The sequence below is a fragment of the Camelina sativa genome, chromosome 7 (assembly GCF_000633955.1).
Source record: "Camelina sativa cultivar DH55 chromosome 7, Cs, whole genome shotgun sequence".
NCBI lineage: Eukaryota > Viridiplantae > Streptophyta > Magnoliopsida > Brassicales > Brassicaceae > Camelina > Camelina sativa.
The window spans coordinates 1,093,536-1,110,170 of NC_025691.1; the positions used below are offsets into that span (position 1 = coordinate 1,093,536).

At 34.4% G+C, this 16,635-nt stretch overlaps 2 protein-coding genes and 2 pseudogenes across 2 annotated transcripts; 2 read left to right on the top strand and 2 right to left on the bottom strand.

Annotated features, from left to right (window-relative positions):
- Nucleotides 7,769-9,669, bottom strand: LOC104699734 (delta(8)-fatty-acid desaturase 1). The gene has a single exon (XM_010415079.2). It carries the CDS (start codon nt 9,412-9,414, stop codon nt 8,065-8,067), a length of 1,350 nt encoding a protein of 449 aa, XP_010413381.1. The 5' UTR covers nt 9,415-9,669; the 3' UTR covers nt 7,769-8,064.
- Nucleotides 11,541-13,565, bottom strand: LOC104704153. The gene has a single exon (XM_010420285.1). It carries the CDS (start codon nt 13,563-13,565, stop codon nt 11,541-11,543), a length of 2,025 nt encoding a protein of 674 aa, XP_010418587.1.
- On the top strand, nt 14,424-15,392 carry LOC104699735 (annotated as a pseudogene).
- Nucleotides 15,756-16,635, top strand: LOC104704098 (annotated as a pseudogene).

A 16,635-nucleotide genomic window follows, 5' to 3' on the forward strand; every position in this document is an offset into this window, starting at 1 on the left:
CGACGGATATCAATACAATAGTAGAAATTAGTTTAATTTGTAGGATCTAAATTAGAAAATTACTACCAATAACCGTTGTGTAATGAGTAAAAACTATATATTAATTTAGTATCTACTCTGGCAACCAGAGGGGGTTAGCTGAAAATGACATACCACATGAGGTAACCTTTTTGTCTTTTTTTTTTGGTTATATATATATTTTTGAAAAAAAAGATTAATTCTTTGTAAAATGAATGAATAAATAAACAAATCAAAAAAAAAAATTGAATTATTAATTCCATTAGTAATTATACTTTGCTTTTCAAACACTGAAAGGTCTGTCTCTCTACTTTCCTTAGCCTAGACTTCTCGCAGTTTCTCAGTGGCCTGTCCTTTACCTAATACACTCACTCTACCAAAATAAAAACAAATTAAATCAGACACAAAAATTAATAAATATGTACAAATTATAAATTTAAAAAAAAATTTCCGCCATGTGCACTAACTAGATTTAACGTGTAAAGCTATGTATCGATCTCAGCTTCATACGCATTACTACTTTCTTTCTTCTTTCGATCATATGCCCTTACCCTTTATAGTTATGTAGCTACTCCGATATTTATATTCCATAGAATATTAGACATATGCGTTTAATTAGTGGCTAAGATCACATTGCTCGTTATATGCCAACTTTAACAAAATTGGATATGTTTTTGAGATCTGAGTTCAATTTTAATGAGCATGTTTCTAAGCCCATTACCAAAGATGATATATATAGTTCTTATGGCCGATTGATCATGTTTATATAAATGTTCGGTTGGTAAACATATATATATATTGGCAATTGTTTTTCAGCGTAAGCAAGTAGGACTTTTTGGAAAATTGTTTCGAACTGTTTTATTGTTAAACTGTGAATGTATGAACCTAATTTTTTTTATTATTATAGAATGTAGTTAAGGAGAAATGAAAGAAACGAGTGGAAATATCCAAAAGAATATACCATGCATATATAACCTTAATTTTTTTTGATAAATCCAAAAATCAAAGCATATACTTAATTATACTATGATGAGTATCCGCCCACTACACGAATTATCTTTTGGTGATATGAACAATTAAATATTCATTGTTAATATCATATAGTGTATTGAGTAGTCAAAAACGAAAGTACAAACCATTGTGATCAATATCTTGTGAGTGAAATTTAGATTAGTCACCACACATGATTGAATCTTCTTTTTTCTATGGCATTGTAGCAATAATAAAAATAAAAATAAAAAACATGTAGTAAATTTGACCAATTCTTAAGTCTCATGATATATTCTACCTCTTAGGACATCTCCAACCCCACTCTATTTTAGAGTCAAAACTCTATTATAGAGCAACATTTGCTCCAACCTTACTCTATATTTTATTCTAAAATAGAGAAAATAATAGGATTGCTCTATATATAGAATAATTCTATTCTCACATCTATTTTTTTACACTAACTCTATTTTCAACTCTAAAATAGAGTAATACATTGGAGGAAAACAATGCTCTATTTTAGAGGAAAAAAATAGAGATATACATTGGAGATGGTCTAAGAATCAAACACAAAATGACCAGTTTCTTCTTATTCTATAGTAAGATTACATTTAACAACACACATACCGGCCCTAGATACATTAAATTAAAATTTAGAAACAACACCACTCAAAGATAAGATCCTTAAGGTTCACCAGAGTGATAATGAACTTGCAATCGTGTGTATAGTTAAGCAGATATAGTCATCAAAAAAAGGTTTGCAGAGAAGGGAAACAACACAACAATGTTAAATTAAGAGAGAACTTTGATTTCTCTTGTTTGATATCGAATGAGAATGAATATAATCACTTACAAACTAACATTCAATAACATAGTATAGGTAAGCTACAAAAAATAACCAGTTACAACCAATATAAATTCGTTCATGCGTGGATATGGACTCTTGAGAAGCGTTAAAAGCCACAAGCTGTATCCATCAGCTATTTGGAACAATAAGCATACTAATCAGTTCCAATTAGACAATTTCTAGATGATGTTAAGATCGTCTTAACATCAGTACAAGACAATTTTCTTTCTTAAGGAAGTCCAGTCCTATGTTATTTTCAACACTCTAATCTATATTCTAAAGTCGAGTCTCGTTGGTGATTTCTTTAAAAGAGTAATCTCTGAATATGCTTGATCTTCAAGTTCTCCTTTCATTGTAGTTGACCTTCATCTTCCACTTCTTTGTTCACTACCAAAAAAGACAGCAAGGTGTGAGAGATATTATAAATGAGCAGTTACTACAAATATCAAAGTAAGGGAAAGCGAAAAGGGTCGAAGTAGCAGTTACTACGAAAATCAAGCAAAGAAAGACGAAAAGGGTCAGTCAAGCAACATAAAGAAACATGATAAGTTGATTTTAGTCATGGACACGTGGCACTCTCTCCATTGCTGATGTGGTAGAAGGATGGAGATAGTTGGTCAACTTTCATAATATAGATTTATACTATAGTAATGCACTGTCTTAAATATTATTGCTTTCGTTTCATAGTTAAAAGCATTGAAGATTCAAAATACTTCATTTTCATGAATATGGCACTTGTTTTTAAAATAATAATAATAATTGAACGTATACAAATTCCAAATTGCTATGTTGTTATAGGGATCGCGGATCTAATACGTATGCGTCACTATGTGAAATCCATTACGGCAAAAAAAAAGCGTATTCAGTGTAAATTAATAAATTCACAACAAGCATATGGAAGTATAATGTTTGTTTCGTTAAGCATATAACTGTATTGTAGATACAGTAGTAGTAAAGTGTAACTTTAATGACTTGCAAAACAAAAAACAAAAAAATCTACAAACATACATGTAAAGCATCTAACTTGTATATACTTCTTTTTTTTTTCTTTTATCAAACCCATAATAATCTTAGAGAGTAGAGGCAGTAGTCAAATCGTGTTTAGGTATATGAATCTATTCTATTAAAGCTGAAGTACTCACTAGACTCAAATTGGACCATGACTTTGTTTTGGTAGGTTTTTCATTAAAAATGATTAGAGAATCACTTAATTTAATCTAATTAACCTATAATTTCGATTTTGTCTAATGACCAATATACCCTTCAGTCGACCACTAAATATCCACCGGGTCGGTACGCGGATCCTGTATGACCCGGATACAGAAAAAATAAAATTCGCAGATCTGTTTGTACTCCATGTTTTTAATATTCGGATCCAGTTTTTGATTTGGTTCAAGAATAGTTATTTCTGTTACTAAACAGAGTTATTCGTCAGAGGCAAACACTCGGATTTCATTATCCTTTAAGGTATTGTAATTAAAACCATATATGTTAATTACCAAAAATTATGATAATTGCTTAATTACCGAGATTGATCTTAACAAATAATCTTTTAGTATAATCTTTTAAATGGAATATTTTGTGATTCAGTTGAAATATATGAAAACGAATATTCATCTTACCAAATCTTACTACATTACTTGATTTCCGAGATTATAATTTTTTTTAATCTTTTAGGATAAAGTTTGAAAAGGAATATTTATCTTTCAGTTGTAACGAATCAAGGAAGTCAATATATTTTGCGAATATTAGAAATATCAAATCTTAACTTCTAAGTGATAACATAAATCTCCCTAATTTGACTATAAATATATTAAGAGCTTCCTATTGAAATATTATACTAAAAGAACACATTTTAAATTCAATTAACAAAATGATGGCTCTCCCCCTTTCATACACTCCCTTGAAAAATCTGAAACCATACAAAAATGCTTGGCATATTCAAGTTAAAATTCATTATAGTTGGAGAATGAATACCGCTAAACTTGGTGAATCAATTGAACTGATTCTAGCTGACGAAACAGTATGCATTTTACTAATCCTTTACTAATCGATTAATATCAATTCATTCTAACTGCTTTTTTTTTTTTTTTTTTTTTTTTTTTTTTTTTGGGTGACAAAATAGGAGCTACTGTGAGAAAGGATCATATCAAGAAGTTTGAAGCTGATTTGGAACTTGGAAAATTATATCAACTTTTGGCTTGAATATTTGTACAGCCTATTTGCGTCCTTCTCTTTTAAAGTATAAGATCAGTATCAGATATGGTACCACAATTTTGATGTAATTGACCCTCAAGATAAACGTGCCCTCAAAAATAAGGTTTACTCACCAGATTTCCTTAATACCATTAAGATTTCGGGTATACCTTATCATCGGCTTCGTTTGAAAATAGGTTGTCCAATTATGTTGATGAGAAATATTGATCCGCATGGTGGTTTAATGAATGGTACAAGACTGCAGATCACCCAAATGGCGGACCATGTTTTACAAGCTCGGATTTTAACTGGTACGCGATTTGGTAAGATAGTTCTCATACCTAGGATGTTGATATCACCATCAGATGATAGGTTGCCTTTCAAAATGCGTCGAAGACAGTTCCCAGTCTCAGTTGCTTTTGCAATGACTATCAATAAGAGCCAAGGCCAATCTCTTGAAAATGTTGGGATATACTTGCCTAGACCCGTTTTCTCACATGGTCAGTTATATGTATCAATGTCAAGGGTTAAATCAAAGTCTGGATTGAAGATGTTGATAACAGTTAGTGAGGGAAAACCTCAAACAAAGACAACCAATGTTGTTTTTAAAGAAGTTTTCCAAAATCTCCATTAGGAAAAGGAATGTTAATTACTTCCAAAAATTTTGGTATATCATAATTTTTTTTGAATAATATCTATACTAATAACTCTATATTTATTCTATTTTGGTCAACAGATTAAATACAATAAATGGTTGAAGGGGTTAAGGGAGGAGTATGATACCTCCATCAGTTTATAAGTCATGTCTAATGTTACTATTTTTATTTTTTTTCTTCTCTTATTGTTTACTTTGGATATTAAACATTCATAAACACAAATTATTATTATTATTATTGCTACAGCACGAGATTATATATTTTGTTGGTTACTTTTTTTGTAATTTATACTTTTGTAATGTAGTTTTTTATTTTGACTTATTTTCTTTGTTTAATAGTATAGATTTATATATTTGGGGTTATATAGTGTATAGATTTGTATATTTGTGTTTATTTGTATATTTGGGGTTATAGTTATCACTCCAAGATGTCCATAATCCAAGAAAAAGAAAAATTATCTGTCTGTGGCAAGAAAAAGGAAAATTAAAAAAACAAATTACTAAAAATAAATATAACCTCGTGCTGTAGCACGGGTTATCCCATAGTTAATAGTATGTATAAAGTATAAACAATAATCTATACTATAAAAGTTGGCAACTCTCTCCATTTGAGTGACACGTCTGCAGTGGAGAGAGTGCCACCTGTATATCATCATTAAAAGCAAACAAACCTAAAATAAAAAGAATATGAAACATCTTATGTCATATATATCCCAAAAACAGTTTCAATATTCACATAAGAGATTTAGAGAGGCTTAGAACATGTCCCAAGAAAGTACATGCATCACCAAAAGATAAAAGGGCATGATGAGTGAATCAAAGAGCCACTTCTTCCTCTTGGCGTAAACCATGAATGTATCATTTTAGGCATTACAATTTCGTCAATATTTTGAAGAGTTGTAGTAATAATCGAGATATTTCTTAATAATGTAGAAAAATTCATGAAAATTTGTCCCAAAAGAAATAAATTTTTATATATGATGAAGATTGGGGTTTTCTTCACTATCAAATAGAAGATAATTGAATTAAACTGTAGAATGTTAGTTAGAAAAATAGAGAGACAAAGAAGAAGGGGGTTTTCATATTCTCATATTTAGAAGTTGTCAAAAAGAAAATTAAATGAAATTATTATTACAAAAAAATTAAGAGTTATATTCAAAAAATAGAAGAGCTAACATAAAAGGAAACTGTCTATATTAATTATATCTATTAAAGAGTTAGCCAAGCTGCAATTCTTGATAAAAAAAAATATTAGTGTTTCATAGTATATAATTGAGAAGCTTAAGTATGAAGTTATCTAAATACTTACGCTACTTTTGAATGAATGTAAAATTTATTCAACCAAAAACCTCTTTGTTACAAAATATGCATATTTAGATCAAACTTTCATTTGAAATATTTCTTTAGAAGTTTTAAACAAGAATTATAGAATGTTTAAATCTCTCAAAATAAAGTTGTTCATCCATATATCTAATAATTCAATTACAAAATGAGAAAACCTATTTGAAGTATTAAAAAAAATCAATGTCAAAAATGTATTTTTTAAAATTTCAATAATTAAAAAAACCAAAAATAAATAAAAAAGAACAAATTACTAGTACAATTGTTTAAAAAACGGTAAGCTATAAGCTCGCGCATAGCGCGGATATTCATCTAGTTTTCTTAAAAGAACAAGATTACGATGTGAAGATTATTGGAAGATCTAGCAAGATCAATATGCACTAATCAATTTGGCCTATTTGGTGGTCCGTGTAAAAGATATGTAAAAAACACAGAAAATAATAAATAACAATATATAGAGAAGAAGATAGTGGCAAAAACTAATTTGTCACTTACGGTCCTTTGGTCTTTCACTCTTTCTGCCAAAGGTACCTTTGTGCACATTAAGTCACTTCTCACTTTTCATTCTTTACATTATGGAGCAAACATGCACACACAGTCACAAACATACAACTTCTATATAACTAATCATATGATAAACAATTTGTTTTTTTGAATTCTGAACGAATTTTAGATCCTATATGCAGAGACTTCATATTAAACTCACAGCTGTAAAGTATAAAATTGTTTTGCATATATTGTCTAACACGACAACGAAAACTAGTTTTATATTTTTGACCATGGCACATTCATATGTCTAATATACCAACATATGATATGAATTAGGTATTGTAACATAATCGTGGGTTTTAACCAAAATAAAACAAAAAAACATAATCGTGAGAAGTCCAAAATAAAATCAAAAAGAGAAATGATTGTTGAAGTGGACTAATTTTGCTGTTTTTGTGTGTGTTTTATGAAAAGTGGAGTAAACTTTAAAAGTCACACTAAGACATGATGATGTTCTCTTCTTCTGCTCCACATTTTGTTGCTTCCTTTTTTTTTTTACTGTTTCTCTACCACGTTTGCAGCTATTTTAAACTGTTCTCTCTCCCTCTCTCTTAGTTTTATAGATAAAGACTGGTCTGGTCTCTTTTTTTTTTCCCGAAACAAAAAAAGACTGGTCTGCTCTCTTTTATTAAAAAGATACTAACCACCAAACGTTTTCGAAGGCTTATCCGTTTAGCTCTCTTCCTCATTTGTAATCTACGAACCTGCCAATTCAAGATTTCACCACAGGATCACTGATTACTAGAGAAAATATTAAGCAACGAGCTCTGCCTCATAACCATTAATCTTTGGAAGATGCACTAGTTCAGAACACAACGCTTTCATCTCGTCTTACTCAGCTTAATTAATGTGTTCTTGTGATTGCAACATATGATCATTCCGAAAATATATGTGTGTATTCTTCTTTCGGACCATTAGAGGTTAGAGGTATCCATGTAGTCACGGGCTTTTAGGCCTGTAAAAAAAGTGGTGCATAACTAAGCCCATTGTTTGAATACCAAAAAAATATACAAGTTTTAAATAAACCTAAAAAGCCTACATCTTTGCAACGTTTCGTGGTTTCGAATCGAATCACACAAAATAATACAAAGACCGTTGATCTTTTAAAACCTTTATAGTAGTACTACTAGTATAAGGTACAAAAGGATATCAAATAGCATCCACACACGTAACGATGTAAACACGACAAAACATTGAAAAGGCCAAAAAGCCGCAAAACCACAAAGTCGCAGGCATCAAAAAGAGCCATGTGAGAGAAACTTACAAAAATTAATAAATAAATCATTATGATACGAAGAGTTTTTATCTAACAGTAAAAAAAAAAAAAATTAAATCTCGATTCAATTTCTCTTCAATCTAAAAGTAAAAACATCTCTTCCCCATAGTAAAACATAACGAAGTTCAAAGATTCAGAAAAGCATAATAATAATAAAACATATCAAATTAATCAAAGCTTTGATTAATTAAGAATTTAGCCATGGGTATTCAAAGCTTCCCAAACCAAGTTCTTAACCACAGGATTAGCCGCGTCTCTAGCTTGATAAGCTGCTTTCTTCAAAGTACTAATGGTCAACACATTCGCATCAAACCACGAGAGACTCCTGTACGGGAGATTATGCTTCTTGCAAAGCTCTTGAACCACCGGCGAAACTTTCCGGAGATGGCAACGAGGCATGCGAGGGAACAAATGATGCTCCAGCTGAAACTGCAACCCACCGTAGAACCAATCCATGTACGATCGACACGAGATGTCTATCGTTCCCGCCGCTTGTTTCTCGAACCAGTCGCTGCCTGTTGGTGGACCGACGTAGACATCAGCGGCGAAATGGTTAAGCGTGAACTGAATGTGCTGTAGCGCCGTGACGGCGAAGCTAGTGAATACGAAGAAGAATCTCTCCGGCCAGCTTGGTAGACACGAGACCAAGAGCGGGAACCAAGTCCAGAAGACTAAGATCCCGGCGAAGTTTAAAGCGCGATCTGGTACTTCACGTCTGGAGAAGAGTAAGAGGAACGTTTGAATGAAGAGATTGATCCTTCCGAAGCACATGACCGGATAATAAGTGAAGTGCTGGTAGCTGACCAAGAACCTCGCCACCGGATCGAAGGTGAGTTTCCGATCGTAGAAGCGTGAGGTCAATGAGGTGAAGAACTTGGTGGAGACGGCGAAGACAGGGATGTGCTGCAGATCTGGATCGTAATCGAGGCTGTTACAAGCGAGATGATGAGCATTGTGAGTCCATTTCCACCAAGCGATCGAGATTCCGGTGAGACAGTTACCGGAGAGAAGCTGAGCGAATCTGTTGTAAGATTTGTTGGACATGATCACGTAATGGCCAGAATCGTGGCCAATGTAAGCGCTCTGGATCCAGAGGAGACCGAGAAGCGCGGCGGCGATCTGGTGAGCGAAGACGGAAGAACAAGCCAAAACGCCGTAGAGAACACCGACGAACATGGCGGCGATGAAGGATAAAGTGTAGAGAGTGACGTGTCCTTTGTTATCGAAGAGACCGAGTTTACGAAACTCGGCGGCCATACGACGGTAATCGCGGGAGACTTGGGAGACCTCGAAGTCTTTGATGTGGTAACCGGTGAAGAGGTTGTCGAGATGGTGCCAAGCTGTACCGGGATGGAATGCGATGAAGGCGTCGGTTACGTCTTGGCCGACGAGGTTGAGGATGACGGTGTCGCCTCCGGGATGAGATTTAATCCAATCGGAAACGTTGTAGACTTTGCCTTGTATCGCGATCCATAGATCTCCAGATTTGTTGTGTTTTTTTAATTCTTCGTTTGTAATGTACTTTTTCTCCGTCTCTTTCGCCATTGATGACGAAACGAACGAAAACCTCTCTCGGAGATCCGATGAACAGAGGAGAGAGAGAGAGAGAGAGAGAGATGGTTTGATGAAATCAATCGACGAAAAAAAAGGTTCAAAAGGGTTTAGAGAAACACACACAACAAACTCTTTTTATTGGGGTGCCCAGAAACGGATCTGGGGAATCGGATTTTGAATCTCTCTCTCTCTCTCTTTCTTTCTCACACACAGCGCTTATCTCTTCGACTCTCTCTTATTATTATCCTCTCTCCTCCTCCTTATATTTTATTTTCATTACTGTTTTCTGATTTTTATTTGGAGAAGGAAAAAGTGACGTGGCTAAAAGCGTGCCGACGTAAGTCGTTCTCACGTGTGATGTGAGGACTTAATTTTTTTTGGGTGTAATTAAATGATTGAGGTTGATGTTAATTTTTGTTTTTTAGGTGTAAATTAATCAAAAATGGTAAGAGGGACAATTATTAGAAAATTAAAGAAATGGTTAGTTATGGTAATTTTAATTTAATAAAGGGAGGAGGAAACTTAGTGGTGTCCATGGAAATTTGAAAGACAGAGACCACGTGTTCGTTCTATTAGATATTTTTCTCTACGCTGTCATTGGTTGGTGCCCGTCAATTTCCTTTTTATTTTTTTTTCTTCCCCACCCAAACCCTAGAATAGGGGTGGGCATTTAAACCGAACCGAACCAACCAAACCGAACCAACCAAACCCAAACCAATCTAAACCAAATCTAATCTTACACTCCAACCATTCGGTTATGTTTCTTCCCAACCCAAATAGTTCGGTTCGGTTCGATTTCAAACCGAACCGAACTAATAACCCAATCTGTTTTTAAAATTAATTAATAATACTATTAAAAATATAAATATGTGATCTTACCCACGAACGCTTGCATTTGGTTTATATTCTACTTTATTTTAACTTTCTAATAAAATTAACTAAATATAAATATAGATTTAATTATGGTTTATGTTAGGTATTTAATTTAAATTTTCTAGTTTTTCTAATTTATTTGATTAATTAACTATTATAAAACCATAATCAAATTTCATTTTGTTACATTAATTGATTTTTAAACCGAATTAAACCGAACCATACTAAAACCAAACCAAACTGAACCAAACATAAACCGACCCGAACACAAACCAGACCAAACTAACTTCGGTTGAGTTTGGTTAGATTTTACCAAAACCGAACAAACGAACCGAACCGAACCCAAACCGAACCCGAATTTAAACCGAAATGCCCACCCCTACCCAAAGACAAAATAAAATCTTAATATTGTTGTGGTCAATACAAAATCCTTCACCTTTTTAATAAAAGAGCAACAGAATAAAATTTGAATTTTTTTTTTACTATAAAATTACATGAATATCTTATTTTGTGCTGATATGAAAATATAAACTTTTAAGCTAAGGTTTACCCATATCATATATGGGTTTCATGTGGTTTGTAGCCGCAGTATATTAATGACTTTTTGGCATATTCCGTTTTTTTTTTTTTTTAATGTAGAAAAAAAGATTTGTTTCTTAATGATGCACTAGTAGTAGGCAGCAGCACCGTCCTTGTTGTCTAACTGCTTCTCCAATGACTTGGTCTCAAAGATACACAGCTGTTGTTCTCTTCCATATCTTTTTCTGATTTCTCGTTAACCCATCTCATCTCATCCCCCAGATATTTTCCCCTCTCATTCAGATCCCCTTTTTTTTTTTTTTCATAATTCCAAGTTTCCAACCAACCAAACAATTAATTGTTTTGTTTTCAAATGCGATATTTTTATTTTATTCATGAAAGGACAGGAAAAGTCATATATACATAATTTTATACCCTTTTATTCGATTATAAAAAAAATACAAATTAAATAGTAAATGGGAGGGAACGTCCTCGACTAGAAATTAAAAGAAGACTTTTTGGTTTTTTTTGTTAACGAATATAAAAAGTCTTGGGAGACCAGTGCCCAGTGGGAAAGATGGGTTTATTCACTTTTATATAATAATAAATACTTCTTATCTTTTGTTTTCACTAAAAATCATAAAATCAATGGTATTCGGAGCGTACAAACGTCTGAAATTTGGCTCCCACATAATTTATACAGCGTGTCTATATAAAAAACACACCTAGATACTTAGCGAAGCTAGTTCCTCTGTAACCATTCTGTAATAAATTGTTCGTTGCTCACTGTACTTAATTTCAAAACAATTAAGAGAGCAGCAGTATACATCAGGCATGGCATCGTCCATGACTTTCAAGATGCTAGGAGATATACATCGTGACTTGCATTGGTTGCAAAATGGCCGAGACATACCATTGTTACGAAACGCCACCACAGTTTCTACCTTCTCATACTCCTTTATTGTTATTTCTTTTTTTGGTTCGATGGCTCTGAAATCTCCTAGCACACACTCAATATGCAAAGTTAGCCCACAATCTTTACACGTGTAAAACCATGTTTTTGGATTTGTTTCTTTCTCACAAATATCACACCAATATCTGCATCCACTTCCATCTTGATCACCATAACTTAGTGAAAGAAAATGATCGTCGACTCTATGCTTTACTTCATATGGTAATAGCGCACACTTGAAGTCCAAGACGTATCCACAATTTTCTTCAACGCATCTGAGCACATGATGTGCTTCTTTGCTGCAAGCACTGCAAACTCCTCGTGGTGATGTGTAAAATAAGGGATGAGGATGACTTTGATGTACAAATGGCTCGGTAACTGAAGCACATCTCAAATCTATTCCAGGCCGAATTAAATCGCTACGATATCTGAAACCATTGGAACATAATCCACAAGCCTCACAATTAAAATAACCACTTATGCCGTTAAGATGATACGGGTTGTTACTTACCATATGCCGTTTTCGTCTAGGCATACTAGCGCACATCTCATGGAGCATGTAATCACAACTCATGCAACTGTAAAAAGGATGGTGATGATAGATAGGATAAGCGCATGCCTTGCAACTCCTCCCTTCAATAAAGGTACCAGACTTGTCGAGTCTTAGCTCATGACTTTCATGCAAGAAATGTTGTATTGTGTTTTCATCAATCACCTTGAATGGTTCGATATCTTCATCTTCTTCCGGTTCATCTTTCATCTCTATTCCATCCCATACATCCTCTCTAGTAGCGCATTTGGTATGGTACACGGAGTCGGGACACTTCTTACAAGAATAACCCCCGCAAGCCCAATCCACCTTCTTTTGACATACACGACATACTGAATTCACCACACCAATAAGAGAAGTGCGAGAAACGCGATGATCATGGCGATTTATGTTGATGACCCATGGGAATCCAGAGCAATCATTGTGGGCCGTGAAATTGCATGGGAGACATACATATGGGCTTCGATCTCCATAAAGACCGCAAGTGGTGCAAGTAAAAGAGATCATTTGGGGCATAAGTGTGAGTTTATGGTCATGGGTGTTTAAGTCGTGATGGTAGAGTGGTGGTGGGTTAAGAACACAATGCAAATCCAAGGTAAAGTTACATGTGGAGCAATGATAAAAGGCTTCATCAACAAGCTTCTTGCAACACAAGCGACATTTGTCATTGGTGTACGCAGGTGGTTCACCATTGAAGAGTTTTAGAGGGTGTAAAGAGTGGGAAGGATGGTTTACCTCCGCAGCATACTTTCCGCAGTTCACATGGAAAGTCAAACGACATTGAAGACATTTGTAGGGATGTCCATCACCATCTTTTCCGCAAGTAGCGCAGGTGAAGCAGCTCTGCCACATCTGTAGCTTGAGTTTATGGTTATGATTTTGAGGGACATCTACGACCTTCGGTGGTGGGTACTTGGCACAGTCCAAATGAACTTTTATACCGCAACGGAAACAACGATAATGTTTGATATCTTCCTTGAACTTCACTCCACACAAACCGCACCTTGAAAGGAATTTCAAATAACTTGTTCCAAAAGTCAAAGTGCTGCCACACGTGTGAGAAGGGTAGTTGATCTCTCTAGGGGGATTGCTGCATCTCTTGTGAGCGAAAAAATCACATTGGCTGCAGTAGTAGCCATCACTTATAGATTGGAATTTGATTCCGCAGCAGTCACCCATCCGCAAAACTTTCAAAGGCGTCATCAAATGATCAGGGTGAATGGGTAGTTCCACTTCCATAATGTCCATTGCGTAGATTATTATTACAAGGAGCAAAGGTGAGAAAGCGTGCAAAACATAAAAAGAAAGAAAGAAGCTAGAATTCTACTTTCAATATGTATGTAATATGTTTTCTCTCTCTCAATTTTTTGGATTTTATTTCTCGTACTTCACGTAATGAAGATAAGTATTAGCTAGATGACAATAACAATATATATACCCTTCTGTATCCGAATCTAAAGAGGGATGGTCTTTTATATATATACATTCGTTGAACAAAAAGCAATAATATTGTGTTTTTAATTAATACTAGTTTTAAAGATCAACTGTATCTATTAAAAATAAAATTTAGATCATCTAAACACAGCTAACCAAGCATCCACCAATTTTATACTAGTTCTAATGCTAGCGAAGCACGATTACATGGCCAAAAGTATTTCTTAACAGGGGTTTAATTTAAATTGTCAACTAATAGCTGTTGCGTTATTGTCATCTAAATAACAAATTGTAAATCTAATGTCTAACAGGCAACCATTAACCATCCATCATTTTATATCGTGCTAAAGTTAAGTCTGTTTTTATTTTTTTGACTTCGTCGAATGAAGAGCAATATAACAAGTAGCTGCGGTTTAATAATCTGAATGTTCGAGTTTGCTTTTTATATTTAGTTCTGATCATACAGTATTTTAAATATCAAAGACATATTCAATTTACCACTTGACAACTTTTAATAAAAGGAACAAAATACATAAGTTGTATTAAAGAAGTAGTTGTTAGAAAAGCATAATTTCATGATTTTAAACAAAACGTTTATTCAAAACGATGACTCTCGTCCAAAGAATGAAAACCGGATTAGAGGAGAGCTAGATCTCGATCGCCAATTATGTATCTCCAAAAGTAAACTACTTGGTTAGGAATACCCATCAGAAGCAATGTTTTTTACTCATCAATACAATAAAAGTACAATGTGTTGCTCTCCTCTTCTTGACAGTTCAGCTTTTGTATGGAAGCAGATCAATTAAAATAGTTAGCCTATCAAATTATAACAATTAATACATGTCAGCTTTTTTCTTCCTGAAAAAGCAAATAAAAACAATTTTGATTAAACGCAGTGATTTATGTTCTTCATATTTGTTTGCTTCTTCTGTCCAATATCCGGCCAAAGCTCTGATTTTGCAACTGCTAAAACCTTCGGAACTCCCTTCATTTCGTTGGACGATCCTCACCTTCCAGAAAATTTCAACCGGAAACGTTCGTCCACCATCAGCTTCATCTCCGTCGAGTTCTGAAGACTGTCAACCAATCGAAGAGCTTCCTCCGAAGCTACAAGAGATAGTGAAGCTATTCCAATCGGTACAAGAGCCGAGAGCTAAATACAAACAGCTTATATTATACGGAGAACATCTTAAACCACTCGATCTCGATTCAAGACGAGGGAGAATAAAGTTGAAGGTTGTGTTTCTCAGGTTTGGGTTAGGGATTTCTTCGATGACCAACGCAACGTTGTCTATGAAGCTGATTCTGATTCGTCTATCACTAAAGGGCTTGCTGCTATTTTAGTCCAGGGTTTATCTGGTAGACCTGTCCCTGATATTTTGAGGGTTTTATCTTCTTCTTGGTTTGCAGCAGAGTTTGTCTCCTTCTAGAAACAATGGATTCCTTAATATGCTTAAGTTGATGCAGAAAAAGGCTCTTCATTTGGAAGTCAAAGGTGAGGAAGATTCAAGTTCTGGAGAGAGTTTAGAATCCAGCTTCGTACCTACTCCTCAAACAAACGGTGGAGCAAGTTTTGTGGTTGACAAGGCTCTTCATTTGGACAATACGACATCGTCGAGCNATTGTAAATCTAATGTCTAACAGGCAACCATTAACCATCCATCATTTTATATCGTGCTAAAGTTAAGTCTGTTTTTATTTTTTTGACTTCGTCGAATGAAGAGCAATATAACAAGTAGCTGCGGTTTAATAATCTGAATGTTCGAGTTTGCTTTTTATATTTAGTTCTGATCATACAGTATTTTAAATATCAAAGACATATTCAATTTACCACTTGACAACTTTTAATAAAAGGAACAAAATACATAAGTTGTATTAAAGAAGTAGTTGTTAGAAAAGCATAATTTCATGATTTTAAACAAAACGTTTATTCAAAACGATGACTCTCGTCCAAAGAATGAAAACCGGATTAGAGGAGAGCTAGATCTCGATCGCCAATTATGTATCTCCAAAAGTAAACTACTTGGTTAGGAATACCCATCAGAAGCAATGTTTTTTACTCATCAATACAATAAAAGTACAATGTGTTGCTCTCCTCTTCTTGACAGTTCAGCTTTTGTATGGAAGCAGATCAATTAAAATAGTTAGCCTATCAAATTATAACAATTAATACATGTCAGCTTTTTTCTTCCTGAAAAAGCAAATAAAAACAATTTTGATTAAACGCAGTGATTTATGTTCTTCATATTTGTTTGCTTCTTCTGTCCAATATCCGGCCAAAGCTCTGATTTTGCAACTGCTAAAACCTTCGGAACTCCCTTCATTTCGTTGGACGATCCTCACCTTCCAGAAAATTTCAACCGGAAACGTTCGTCCACCATCAGCTTCATCTCCGTCGAGTTCTGAAGACTGTCAACCAATCGAAGAGCTTCCTCCGAAGCTACAAGAGATAGTGAAGCTATTCCAATCGGTACAAGAGCCGAGAGCTAAATACAAACAGCTTATATTATACGGAGAACATCTTAAACCACTCGATCTCGATTCAAGACGAGGGAGAATAAAGTTGAAGGTTGTGTTTCTCAGGTTTGGGTTAGGGATTTCTTCGATGACCAACGCAACGTTGTCTATGAAGCTGATTCTGATTCGTCTATCACTAAAGGGCTTGCTGCTATTTTAGTCCAGGGTTTATCTGGTAGACCTGTCCCTGATATTTTGAGGGTTTTATCTTCTTCTTGGTTTGCAGCAGAGTTTGTCTCCTTCTAGAAACAATGGATTCCTTAATATGCTTAAGTTGATGCAGAAAAAGGCTCTTCATTTGGAAGTCAAAGGTGAGGAAGATTCAAGTTCTGGAGAGAGTTTAGAATCCAGCTTCGTACCTACTCCT